Raw genomic sequence first — 14,096 nt, 5'->3', positions numbered from 1 at the left:
CGACCTTTTAGTTATTAATTGATTACTCGATAATAATTTTAATACACAATATTAAAATACTCCAATTTGGAAGCGGCAGCCTTTTCTTTTCCAGTTCACAATGATTTAAGAACCTGTGTGTGTGTGAGAGAGAGACAGACTGAGAGAGAGAGAGAGAGAGTTCATTTCCAAGGCAAGGTGCAATCAACGAATAAGAGTATAGTAAGAAAAGAGCCTGGGCATAACTTTTGAGGGAGAGAGAGAGTTCATTTCGAAGGAAAGGTGCAATCAGGAAATAAGAGTTATATAGTAAGAAAAGAGCCTGGGCATATCTTTTGATTTCCTCATTGTTCAAATCTTGGGACAAATTACAACAGCAATATACAGGGGATGATGCATGGACCACTATTTGAAGGAATGTTGACTAGAGTGTGTTTTATACACAACAACACTAATTAATATTCACAAAATATTCCCATAGCCTTCGGCCATAACAATGACGACGGCCCGCCCTATGGGGCAACAATGCATCACTCGCTCAAAACAATTTATGGCCCCTACCCTACCTCACCACAATAACATAAAGGGGCATAAGAAAAAAAGGTAACAAAACGAGAGACGAGACTCTGTACACCTACCTCTACTATTCGTCTCCATCTTCCCGAAGCCCTACGGGCACTTCTAATATACATTGTTCCCAAAAATTTGAGCAGCCTCGTGTCTCACTGTTTGTAGAGCTCTTGAATTTGATTACCGTGTCAGTTTTCCTCCGTGCCCTTACAGAACCACAAGCGCAAGCTACACTGAAGAAATTGCAGGTTCAAATTAGCATAGATATAAACATGCCAACTAAAGGTAAAGTAGAAAAGAGACCAAGTTCCCAAACTTAAACCCCTACATCTTGAACAGACTTCAAACAGCTAACCTGTCTTATGTACATATTTCTCATGCAAAGAAAGTGTTGGAAGTCAAATGTAGTGAGTCTAGTATGTTTTTATATATTTGCACACACTGCAATGAGTAAAGGTATATGAATAAAGGTACGTCTTCGACTTTTTTGAGAAGAGTGTTCAGTAGATTCAGTTATTGAATCTGAATTTGAGAGAGATTCAGGGTCGGAGTTTTAGCAAACCCACCCTGGACCCGACCAAGGAACATTTTGTAAGAATTTCCAACATTACTTTTTCATTGGATAGCTGCTTCTCTCTCCAAAAGATTAGATAAATATTCCCATTTTGTTTTTTATAATTAGACATTTTATAGGCCAGGCAAAGACAGGAGATTTCATATTTAATAGCCAATTCCCAAATTATGGACTACTAAATGCGCATATAAAGAACCTGCAAAACAATTAACTTGCATTTGACTAATATCAGTTAATTGGCAGATATCTAAACATAATAAGGCATGACTGACCTGTACACTGGTGTGTAAGAGTATGCCAACCAGACATGAACAGCATTATCATCACCGCACAATCTTTTGGCTCATCTTCATTCCACACTATGGTCACCAGGCCGACCATACAAATTGCCTTTACCTGTTTGAAGAAGCTGCCCCTGCTGAGAATGAAGGGGCTGCTGGGACACTGGTGAATTAGGATGTGGAAGTTGTGACGACTGCTGATGCTGCTGCTGGAAGTGTGCACTAACATCGTGTTTATTAGAAGGCATGGTGGCCAGTGGTCTCTGGCCAAGCTCTTGGCCAACCTGAGTAGCAGACTCAACAGCATTTGCTGGCATTGACACTGTGCGACTCATATTTGTTGCATGCCCATCCAATGTTGGTTGATGAGCATTGGCTGAAGAGACAACCTTTGCCACATTAGTTGTATTACTAGTGGTCTGAGGTAATGTTGTCGTGGCAACCATATCAGTAGAACTGCTTGTTGGATGCTGGTCAGCGTCTGAATTTACTGCTTGTGATTTTGCTGGATCAGAATTTATCTGGCGATTTGGCTGCAGTCTTTGAAGAGTAGATTGGTTTTGATTCACTAACTTCTGGTGGGATAATGTCTGCTGGTGGTTTGAACCCGACAGGGCCGAAGGCACAGCTGGAACATTACCTTGACTACTACTATCAGGCTGAGAAGGCATTTGATATAGATGCTTGGTTGATGAGGCAGCTTGGCCAGGATAATTCTTTTGCTGCGTAAGGGACTGGTTAGGTGGCCGTGGAGACGCATATTGACCTGTTGGCTGCACAGTATTCAGTGCAGAATTGGCAAATGAGCCCTGACTTGACATTAAATGAGCGGATGCATCTCCTTTATCAGAACTCTGATTCCCGGGACTTGTGGAAACCCCATTTCCTAACGAATGATCAACTGGGATGTTCTGATGCATCATCAGGCTACCTCTCCCAACCCCTTTTGCAACCTTAGCTGGCTGTTGAGCTTGTGACTGCTGCCGCTGCTGAGGATGTTGCCTGTTAGCTTGCGAAAGCTGTTGTTGCTGCCTTTGCCGTTGCTTCCCAGTTTGATTAGCTAGCCCACTCCCACCAGCTTGTGCATTCCGTACGCCTCCTTGACCTGGTACTTGATGCTTCTGCTGATGCTGGGGCACTGATGAAACTGATGCCAACGGGGAAAGTGATACCGGTGGTGTAGCTGTTTGAGGTTGAACTTGTGAACTGTTTTGTACTGTAGGTGACTGTGACTGTACATGTGGCATCAAAGAACTAGATGCAGCAAATTGTGGCTGCTGTGGCTGTACTGGGTGCTGCTGCTGTTGCAGAAGACGATGTTGTCTCTCTTTAGCCAAGCGCACTGCATAGGCTTGTTGTTGAGGATTTGGGGAATGATTAGGTGGTCCTTGAAAATGTGGGTGATGAGGACCAAGGACTTGAGGCTGAGGTGATATTGGATGGGTCGGCTGATGATGGAGAGGGTACGAGGACACTGGTGGAGACACGGTCTGGTTAGGGAATGCCGAACTCAATCCACCAAAGTGAGCTTGGCTGTTTCCTGGTGAGGCCTGCATCTGAAGCTCAGGCGCCATCATTTGCCTCTGCGAATCCTGACTCAGGCCAGGCTACAAGACCACATAATTATCTGTTATTGAAAGTACAGACATATGCAACTGTGAAATATAGGAATCACAAAAAGAATAAGAGCTCCACTTAAAAGAAAAAAAAATTAAAATGACTGTCATTCAAGATCAGACATGAGACCATGGAAATTCAATTTCAATTTGGAATGTACATCAAGAAGATACTTCACTCACACAAATTTCGCATATTAAAACCAATAAAAGGAAAAAGATTATTTCTTAATGACAGGCCCAGAAACAAATAGATATCTGAAATGATTGCCACATCATGATCCTCCAGCCAAAATTTAATCTTCATGATCATCATCAAAACTAGATGTACTTTCGCTAGATGAAAATGACAACCATAAATGTTTCCATAAGATTAGAAAGGAAAACAATCGCATACCCGCATCATGTGCATAGGTTCACGAGGTCTCAACATGGAGCTTCCTTGACCAGAGCCAACTCCAGAGTGCATATTTGCTGATGATATACTAGGGGAAACCATACTCCCAGTAACCATAGATGGTGAAGCAATGCCTTGGAACCCAGGCCTTGCCATTGGCATGCTTCTATTAACACCACTGGCTAAACCCATGCCATTGCCACCAGGAAGTAAACGGACACCACGATCAGCTCCTGGAAGAGCTCCAGAAGGAGAAAGGTTGGGCTGCGGCACATTCCTATTAGTCATCATGTGGTTATACTGCTGCATTCTCTGCTGTTCGTCGGCTGAAGCAGGTCTAGGAACAACATATCTAGCATCCCTACATGACAGCAAATAACTGAGTACCCAATCAGAAATAACAGCAAAACCGAACAAACTTTAAGCCCTCAACACATTACCTCATAGAGCCTGGTGAAGATGAGAAGTTGTTGCCAAGCATCATATTTGGCGATCCTTGCAGTGCAGAACCGGCACCAGATGCAGGGTGCATTGCAGTCACAGGACCCTGATTCGCAATGGCTAATCCACCAGTATGTGGCCCTTGATAACCAATAGGAAGTATGTCTGGGCCAGTAATAGGGGCATCACAGATATCCAGAGGGCTTCAAAGATTCAAAAGTCATCGAATTTAGAGAATAAAAAAGTATTAGAGAAAATAAGAAAATGTCACCTTCAAAGTGTGCATGATCAAAACAATTTAAAAACTTACGTGAGAACAGGGCCTCCATTTAGGTTGTTTGGGCAAACTTGGGACAGGGCAACTGTATGAGAGCCATGAGGTTGCTGGAGTTGTTTGGGGTCCTGATTATCATTCTTAAAGAAATCATGTAAATAAATAAAAATCACAATCATGACCAAAATTGAAGTATACAAATAAAAATTAACAATGATACTTAATTTGTTTAGTTAGGGAAATGACAGAAATAATAGTCAATCAGTATCTTAAAAATTAAAAGTACGAAAATAGGTTTATGCTATTTACAGCTTTAGATGAAAACTGAATTCACATTGAACATACAAGAGAATGACATAAGAGGAAAAACAAATAGTATTGAATTAAGCAGAATAAATTCGCCAAAAAGAATTATCCATTTACCCCAAAGATACAAAACTAAATGATATGTAAAATGTTACAATATTGTAATCTTATTCTATAAAATGAGGAAAAATTGTCAACACAATGCAATCCTCAACAGAACAAAGCAATGATTCAAGATAGCACATTCGAACATGCAACTTATAACCCAATAGGGAGATTCAATACCAGAATCTCCATATATAGTATCCAACATCCTATTCAACAGCAATCTCTGTTTGCAGTATGAACATCTCGTTCAATAACCAGAAACCCAACATATTGGTAGTATCAAAAGTAGCTAAGAGTCAAAACACATACAATGATAGATGCTGATATGATGATGTCACATTGGATTCATTTGGTTAAAGTACCTGGTTTTTACGGTATTGTTGTTTCTGCCCAATAATGATGATTTTTTCAAAATGAGATTTGAGGGTTTCTTCTTCCATTGGCCCCTGCAAACGCTGAAACAACTGTCTGGCGCTTCCCTATATAATACAGAAAGAGCAAGTATTGTAACAAACCACTAAATAGCACAAGAATACAAAGGAAGTAAAAGAAGGCATTTTACCTTGGGAATGCCAGGCAATGTAGAAGAATAAGGTTGAGAGGACCCCGAGTCTTCAGCACTATCTGCTCCATCACCAGAAGTTCTATCCATCAAATAATTGTGGCGCTCCTTGCATTCCTTAGCTTTGCGAAATATGCACTTTACATAAACAAAAAGATAATACATAGTATGTTAGAAAGTACAAACTTTGTGTAAAGAAATGACAATCCTACTTTAGAAAACTTACCTTGAACTGCAGAGTACTGTTGATAGCATCGCTAACAAGCTCCCAGTTTGGGCCCAAGTCATGTGCCAGGACAACAAGTGCCTAAAAATTTTCATACGGTTTCTTTAAATGATAATACCTCTACAAGTACTAAAACACAACCATATGTTGTGTCTAAAAAACATGGTGAGTATTTTAGCATGTACATATGCATACAAAGTGTATAAAAATCAACCTGGTCCTCAAAGAGAGTCCATGGACTTCCTGAACCCAATTGTCCAGTAGGCATCTGAGAAGAATCAAGATGCTTAACTTTAGAGTTGATCCAACACCAACATCAGAAAAAGTGAAAGGGGGGCAGCTCAGAATGGCAAATGTACCTTCAGAATCTTGGGCTTTCTACCCCTATCCCGACCACCAAGCATTTTAATAAATTTATTTGGATTAGACATGTTACTCATTTGGGAGGTTGCTGGAGAAGGAGCAGAACCAGCACCAGGAGCAATATTCTCAAAAGAATTATCTTGTGATGGACGCATAATCTTCGGCTTCTTTATCATGGGTTGACCAAATAAACCTTCAGAGATGATATATAATTACATCAGAAGACACGAACAAAATCAATACTAAAATCGTTACTGACTTGAAGAGAACAAGTTTTACCACTGTTGCCATTAGACTCAAGTTGATGACTTCTCTTTAAGTTATCCCTGTGAAACTGCAAAGAAAGTAGCCACATCCAACGTCAATCGGACACATTAACACAATTACAAGGAAGAAGAGGTACCATCACTAACTAAATTAGAACTCCAAAACAGATTGATTTTCCTTGGTATTTTATCAATTCAAATTGACAATTCATTTTGAGTGAAATAACAAATTGAATCAATACTAAGACCAAACTCCAGTGTGTTTTATATAAAATGATAATCAGCAAGTATTTCAACAAATGAAGGCCTATTACCAAAAACTTCTTCAGAAACTGAAGTAAGTTTACTTTTAAGACTTTTAAGTAGAGGCAGGGTTAAGAAGAATAATTGAGAGACAGAAAGAAACGCTCAGAAAGCTTATTTGCATCTCGAGTGCATCTCCTATCAATCTACAACATCTATCAACAAACACGTACAATAAAACAAAAAAGAAAAGAAGATTATAAATTCACCTGCTCTATTTGGAAGGTAGTATCAACCTGCCATCTTGGTTCATAAGAAGCATTCTGCATCAGAATACCAAAGGGAAATAAGACACAGGCAAAACACAACAATTGGTGCAACCATATTCAAAATCGTATAATATTGCTTACCAGATGCTTGGGTTTCTTCTTCTTCTTATGTTTTGTCACGATTTCTGCCGAGTGAAATGGTAAATGCTTATTGAAGTCCGCACCTGACTCAACTTCCAAGCTATTTGGAACAAATGATCCACCATGCAGAGTCGACTGATCATCCTGAAATGAATTGGTATCGCCACTCGAAGCATCTGTTTTATTAGGTACCTGAATGCATCCAGAGGTTCCTGCACTAAATGGGCTGATAACTCTCCTGGAAGCAGTCCGAACACGTTTTGTTGGGATCGACACATTAAGACTGCCACCTGGCCGCTTCACCATTAAAGCAGTTGGTTGATTGGCAACTTTATTTTCAGCATATTGCATTGGCAATATGTCGGAGCTTACATCATACGATCTCACCCCATAAGCATGTATGAAGTGTTTACGCTTCTTTTGGCCAAATCTTGAGGACTTATCAAAGGCCATTGGCATGCTATATGGGCTTATGTCCCCCTCACCCTCATCATATGCAGTATCTTGAGACTCAAAGTCTGCAATTCAATTGAATATACAAAACAGATAATTTAATAATAAAAAATAGCAAAGGAAAACCAAGCAATACCTATATCATATTTACCTTCGGTGGCATCACATGCAGATGTTTCCACTTCCTCTTGAACAGTGTTTCCTAAGTTCTGGGCAAGAATATGATCAGTTCTTTAGTGACTAGATATAAGGTCACACACCAAAAGGTTAACATATGATACAAAAGAATTCACATTGTAATATTACTATATTAGACTTGCAAAGAAAAAGAAACCTGGGTTCATACAAAGAGAGATGACTTTCAATGAATTCTTAGGTCAGTAGGGGCATCTTATTATGAATAGTAATGGGTATCATGGGTCCACAACCAAAACTTTTAATCCAGGAAAAGGTTCGATTGCACTTAAACAGATATTTATGAACATACTAACTGCCGGGGAAAAACATTCTAGTAGGGAATGGGGCTAAGTACATCTTTCATTATGTCAATATATTTGGCATTCTAAAGCTAAAGTCTGCACTCTCAAAAGCAAGCATGTCAGTAGCATTGGCTCATCTCAAACCACCCAACAGCATCAATCTTACTTCTAACAGCTATGTTACATAAGTCATTCATAATTATGCTTCTCTTAAGAATTTTTTTTTGCAAAACATGATGCAGTGAAACATGGTGATCCTATAAGTCTCGCTGCACAAACTGATCCAAAGAAAGCATTTACCTCACACGGTGTAAATTGTGATACTATTGAGAGTTTATAGGTCTCCATGGCCCCAGCAGGGACTGCATAGAAGAGATTCTCCTGAAAGTCAGAAGTAATATATAAGTCAACCAGAAGTTGATAAGTTCAAGAAAAATTTTGATGCCATCCCTTCATACAACTTACAATCATGCTACATGCAGAAATTAAAATGAGGTATTGATCAAAGCAGTAGGGAAAGAAATGAGGGATTGATGACGAGGGCATCAAGATATTTTGTTACGATTTCATACTTCTGTTAAATTATCTTCCCATGAGAGGTCAAGGATCCCCGTGTCAGATACTCTATCTGGAGTCGGTGGTACCTCAGCTTGGTTATCAATCAAGTTGAAATTGTTATGTTTCAAAAATCTCACTGCATAAGCCTTAACAGGAAGGGTGTCATCCTTTTGACTTTCTTGCTCAGGTAATATGGTCTTTGCCTGCCAAACCAAAGATAATCATAATCAAAACCATAATTTTCTACCCATCTTTCTATCCACCAATATTAACTAGCAATAACTTTAACAAGTTTTCTGAAATCACCCCAGCCTAACAGATAAAAAACATTACTCGCAATTAACAGCATGTCAAAGTAAAGTTAACTTGTTAGTTCACCGGGACAAAGAGCTCCAAGCTGGAAATCATACATTATTGTTACCATATAGAACAGTGGTTTAAACTGAACATCCCTAGAAAGTCATTTTACAGACGCATCCATTGACCAATTACCGAGAAAATACAATTAAGAAAAAACATGACACATCCCATACATTCCTTGGAATCTTAGCAAGAGCAAAAACCTTTTATTGGCAAAATTAAACAAAAATTAGGTATAGCTCATAGTTCAAAAGTAGACCTTTCTCCATAAAATTCAGTGGATGAATTAGAACTAGAACTCAGTCCACACATATTAGATTTGCATATTTGTACATTTCACTCAGATTATCTCATCTGATAGCACTTTTGCATGTGCCAATCTGCCAACTATATTAGTTACAAGATATCAGCTTGAGAATTCATAAATGCAAAACTTCTTTAGATAGAAGTATAGACGAGAGACACTAATAAATCCAAATTAAAGAGAAGGAAAAGGGTTTGACACATGAACAAACACCTCTTAATGGAATTTAAACGTACCTCAACCGAATGCCAGAACTCCATGATAGATTTTGCCAAGGTATGAGCAACTTTTTTTGCCTCCATACCAGAATTGTTCTCATGTTTTCTCAACCGACAAGCAAAAGCAGCTCGAGAACTTATTTGGGCCGCAGCAGCTATTTTCCAAACACGCTCCTAAACAACCAGGAAACTCTCAATATAAGCATGGTGACATATATCATCTCCAGCAAGAATAATGTTAGTGCTTGTTCCCAATAAATTATGTACAAAAAATACTGCAAACAGCAGGTAAAAATCTGAACTGAAAATGCGAGGGAGAACTTTCAAGATCAGACCTGAGCAAAATCATTTGCCAACCATGCCATCTCTTCAAGCACATAATCCCAATGAGATTTTGGACGTATTTTTCTCACAGAAGTCATAGCAGATAATTGTGCAATCCTCTTTCGTTTTGCCTATTCACTTCATTGCATCAGATATTTGACCCAAAAAGTCATGGAAACATGTTGAAGCGCACCTAAATTGGACAAATGAAATGCAAACACAACAATCTAACCTCAATAATCTGTGCTTCTTTCAAGATTGAATCTTCATCAATTTCTGGCTGTAGTTTTGAGTTCGAACAGGAAGAAGTTTGAGCCTCAAGGGAAATAGTAGAATTCTTAGTCAAAGATCCACCATTTGGGAAATCAGAAGTTGAAGTATCAATAGAATTTTGATTCTTAACAGCACATGGAATTTCATTACGTGGTCCAAGATTGTCATTCAAAGCAGGATCAGTTTTTATTCCTGATTCTAACCCCCTTGGTTCAAAAGGTTCCATCACTTCATTAACAATTTGATTCTTCACCTCACTCTTCATAGCAGATCCACTATCATTTAATTCTTCATCATGTTTCTGCTTAAAGCCATTCTCTTGCTGCATTAGACATGCTGAGGAGCTCTCCGGGTTGTCAAGAGCACAACCACCAACATCCCTTGTATGTCTCTTTTCAATTACAAGCTCATCACTTTCTACGAATGGCGTCCCATTTGAGGGTAAGGTCTGATCTTTGATCAGCCCATTTACATCGGCATTTGTAATTTTCTTACACATATCACCATCATTGTTTCCATCAATACTTTTGTTGGTTAGTGCACAAGATGATGCAGAATCCAAAACCTTCATGTCAGTCGTGTTATGAGCATCATATTTTGTTCCATCCTTTTCGCTGCTGATGCCATTGATTGGACAGGAACTAGATTCATTATTATCAATTTTATTGGCAGACTCAATATGCTGACACTCATTAACTGCAGAACTCATCTCTTCAGTTGTCTGTATGGCCTCAGATCCATCAAAAGTCATTTGAATGGGAGTCTCTAGAGCACCTGAGTGTGATTGTTGATTACATTGATCATCCAGACGGATCTCAGAAGCAATAGCATCTGATGCAGCCTCCACATGAACACATTCAAGCAGATTTTTAGATGACTCTACAGCCTTTCCATCACCTAACTCCATGTCCTGTTTTGTCTCCACCGGTCCAGTCTTGCCACCATCTTTAGCACATATAGGCTTTGAATCACAATTTATTGAAATATTACGATTATCTGCATCAGATATTTGTCCTTTAAGCTCCTTGCCATGGCGAGAAGGTAGAGAAGAGCCATCACTGCCATGAGTTGTATTTACATCAACTGAACTTAACCTAATCCCATCGCGATTTGGACGGGATCTATTCCTTCTCTTATACGCTTTTCTAGGTACACTAAAAGCAGCTGATTCACCATGTTCCCGAGTCCTATGACTCCCATCCATCTGAGATAACTTTTCTGGTAGCACAATTTTACTCCTACTAGGATGTAATGAAATCTTATCACCCTCAGAACACTCATGCTCACCATCAAATAGCATGAGGTTATCAGCACTATTGGGTTCACAAGGATTTGCCCCAAGTCTACCACTACTCTCCACAGAGTCTCCATGGGGCGATGCAGTGAATGCAAAACTGCCTTTTGCTTCACTGTAACTCCACACAAATAAATAAGCATATATTATTCACAAAAGAAGCACTTAGAGATAATATTAAGTGATATATGTGATTCATCTTACATACCTGGTAACAAAGTGATCCTGATGTTGATTGGTGAATGAAGTTGACTGGACACTAACAGAAGCAGCATCTCCAGGCTTAAGTAAATCTAAGGGATTTCCACCCTGCCAACAAAAAGGAATCAAGTACTGCAAAATGTTCGATACATATTGAGAAAAAGAGATTAAGTTACAGCTCCATACTTTTTCAAGAAATTCCAATTCTCTTTTTGTTTTATCCCGAACATTATACTCTTGCCTGTGATCACAAGAAAATGTTCACGGAAATGAAATGAATGATGAATCCTTCAGAGTTTGTGCAGCTGCATAATACAAAAGCTGTATTACCTGAGCTCTCCTTGGATCCTTTCAATTGCTGCTCGTCTGGGAGAAGTTTTGTGAGCAATACCAACTCCGCCTTCCACAACTCCTCCCATAGACTCAACTTCGGCATTTACTAAGGGAACAGACGGTGAGTTGCATCCATGCATCCCCCAGTTCAAAAGCTACAAATTACTGCCTCCATGAACTCAAAACTAAAAGCAAACTCCTAAGGAACAAGAATGCAGCTTATTATCAATTAAAAGGGTGCTGCATAGAGGATAAAAAAATAGAGTTTCTTTTCAAATACATAGGATGTAGTAATAGCAAAGGGAGGTTCCTTTTTCTTTGTCCCCTGCATTGTGGTGGATGTGAGAGTCTCGCAGTTCAATGTATCAAAGAGGTCAAATTTAAAGTCTCACAATTGCTAGTTTGCTAACAATGTAACATAATATCACTTGAAGCCTAAGAACCTTAGCTTTGGTAATAAAAACATTTAGAAGAAAAATGAAAAAAAAAAAAAATAGTCCAAATTGTAAATGTGCCGTCACTATATCACTTTTTTTGTCAATCTTAATCATTCAAGTGTAAAACACACTTTATTCCGAAGCTCAAGCGAAATTAGATACACTAAATCTTGCTGCAATTGGCCAAAGATGAAGTCACAATAAAGAGAATTAGCATTCATCCAAATCAAGCAACCTTGCCTAAGTATACCACATAAGCACAATATTCTAAAATCTTGAAAATAAGTACAAAGGAACAGTACATATTCACCGCATTTCAAAAATGCACATCCACATGCAAAAAACAAATCCATGCACTCTAAGTGAAATGAGTTATGTTTCTCACCACCCTAAGGCTAAAAGGCTGGCAATCAATGGCAAAATGTTCTAAAATAGCAGATATGAAACAGCCAAAATAAATAGGTCGCACAAACTGCATGCAAATGCATCTTAACTATCCGTTTGCTACATGGAGACATAATGGTTCCAATTGCCATATCCGTCCATCTGATTCATTGGATTACTTGTGTCCAAGAACGTTAAAGATTTAGAACTCTGCCACACTAACAAGACAGATTCACCTAGAAAGGAAGGAGGGAGGGGAAAGAGAGACACCTATAAATATGAGGAAACGTGCATTTCCCTCCACTTCCCCTCAAGTTCAAACTGTCATAACTGATCAAATAAAAGCTTCACACAAATACCGCAGACTCAAAACGTAGAACTCAACTCATTCAGCATGCAAAAACCATGTAAAACGCATCCAATCATGTGCCCATCATTGCAACCCCACATGGAGCAAACTCGAAATCCATACTGCAATTCACCGAAATGCACGACAAGAAACACGTATACATCGACTCCCCATCAATTCCCCCAATTTAAAACCCCTAATTCAACTACGAGCTCGCAGAAAAATCCCAATGTCATGACAAACCCGGGCAGAACTCTAAATTCTAGGGTTTCCAGAGCTAGGAACACGAGGATAATACCTCAATTGCGATTGGCCACGAACAAATTGCAGCTTGGGGCTCAAGAGATAGGCCCCCGCAAATTCCCCCTCAGCTCCTAGGGTTTTGCTTCTGATAGCACAAGGTACCTCAACTCAAAGCAATGATTGCATATTTTGCCCTACAGCACCCGACTCTATGAGAGCATTCCCGCTACAGCATGGCAACGAAGATGAACGTATACATACGAATACGTGTATGTATAGGTCAGTGCGTGTAACTGCGTGTGATTTTGATTTGAAATGATGCTGCAGGCTCGTCCCCCTTCGTGCTCGTTGGTTCCCCGAAACTTTCTCTCTCTAAAAATGCCTTCCAATATATTTTTTTCTCTCTCTACAAGATTGTAAAAACTATTTTGGGCGCGAGAATGCGGGCCGATTTTTTCAGCCTGGGCCTCCTTCACTTTGGGCCTAATCTTTTTCTTAACATAAATATTAGTGTAACGTGATTTTTTTTACAATAATTGTATAATAAATATAATTTTTTTTTAATTGTGGAATTGATAGTACCCAATGGTGAAAAATTAAAAACCTTTAATCTTCTTTTTATAAGATTGTGTTGTTTTCATATAAATTTGCAGCTGCTATTCGTGAATTAACAAGATTATGTTGGGCTATTTTGGGCTTTGTGTGGAATTTCTTGACATATTTATATTCATAGCTCGTTTATTTTCACATATTAACACTATTTTATTGAACATTGTTATTTTGATATTCCCACTTAAAATCCTAACATGAAAATAAGTTATATACACACATTTTTCCTTAACAAGTTCGTTTGAGAAGATAGATAAGCAAATAATTGTGCTTTTAATATGGGGTATATCAAGGAGAGGAAGAGTAGGGCTTTAAATTTTGAGTTTCATACTATAACAAAACCACAAATATTGTAAAATACGATTATCAATCTCTCAATCAAAAATATTTTTTTTTTTATAATTATTTGAGACATTCAAACGGTGATGATCTCTTATATTAATAATTTAGTTTTGAATTCAAACTACATTGTTCTGATTAAATAAAAAACAATAATAATCATTTTATAGAAAAATGCATGTTATTCTATTATATTTGCATGTTACTTTTTATTTAACATTTTCATGAAATCAAATATTAGAGCATAAAAACCAAAAAAAAAAAAAAACAACCACTCCCTCCAGACTCGTTCAATCTGTCCACAAATACCGTCTATTACTCT

At 38.5% G+C, this 14,096-nt stretch overlaps 1 protein-coding gene across 3 annotated transcripts; it reads right to left on the bottom strand.

The window, feature by feature from the left end:
• Positions 1-286: 286 nt before the first annotated feature.
• On the bottom strand, positions 287-13,224 carry LOC130999519 (chromatin modification-related protein EAF1 B-like). Of its 3 annotated transcripts, none has more exons than XM_057925061.1 (23): positions 12,882-13,224; positions 11,411-11,612; positions 11,267-11,321; positions 11,088-11,188; positions 9,545-10,994; positions 9,324-9,443; positions 9,007-9,162; positions 8,121-8,309; positions 7,849-7,929; positions 7,221-7,278; positions 6,617-7,134; positions 6,476-6,529; positions 5,977-6,031; positions 5,694-5,890; positions 5,549-5,602; positions 5,335-5,415; positions 5,109-5,246; positions 4,909-5,025; positions 4,169-4,272; positions 3,858-4,061; positions 3,418-3,778; positions 1,396-3,011; positions 287-782 (listed from the first exon to the last, which is right to left on the bottom strand). In XM_057925061.1, the coding sequence occupies exons 2-22, from the start codon at positions 11,551-11,553 to the stop codon at positions 1,473-1,475; spliced, it is 5,775 nt and encodes a 1,924-aa protein (XP_057781044.1). In that variant the 5' UTR covers positions 11,554-11,612; positions 12,882-13,224; the 3' UTR covers positions 287-782; positions 1,396-1,472. The 3 variants fall into 3 exon arrangements, with proteins under 3 accessions (XP_057781044.1, XP_057781046.1, XP_057781045.1); XM_057925063.1 differs by having other exon boundaries at positions 1,396-3,031; positions 12,882-13,212; XM_057925062.1 differs by having other exon boundaries at positions 4,169-4,260; positions 12,882-13,212.
• Positions 13,225-14,096: the final 872 nt, after the last annotated feature.

The sequence above is a fragment of the Salvia miltiorrhiza genome, chromosome 8 (genome assembly GCF_028751815.1).
Source record: "Salvia miltiorrhiza cultivar Shanhuang (shh) chromosome 8, IMPLAD_Smil_shh, whole genome shotgun sequence".
Taxonomy (NCBI): domain Eukaryota; kingdom Viridiplantae; phylum Streptophyta; class Magnoliopsida; order Lamiales; family Lamiaceae; genus Salvia; species Salvia miltiorrhiza.
The sequence above is the reverse complement of the archived record's forward strand: the minus strand, read 5'-3'. Positions and strand labels throughout refer to the sequence as shown.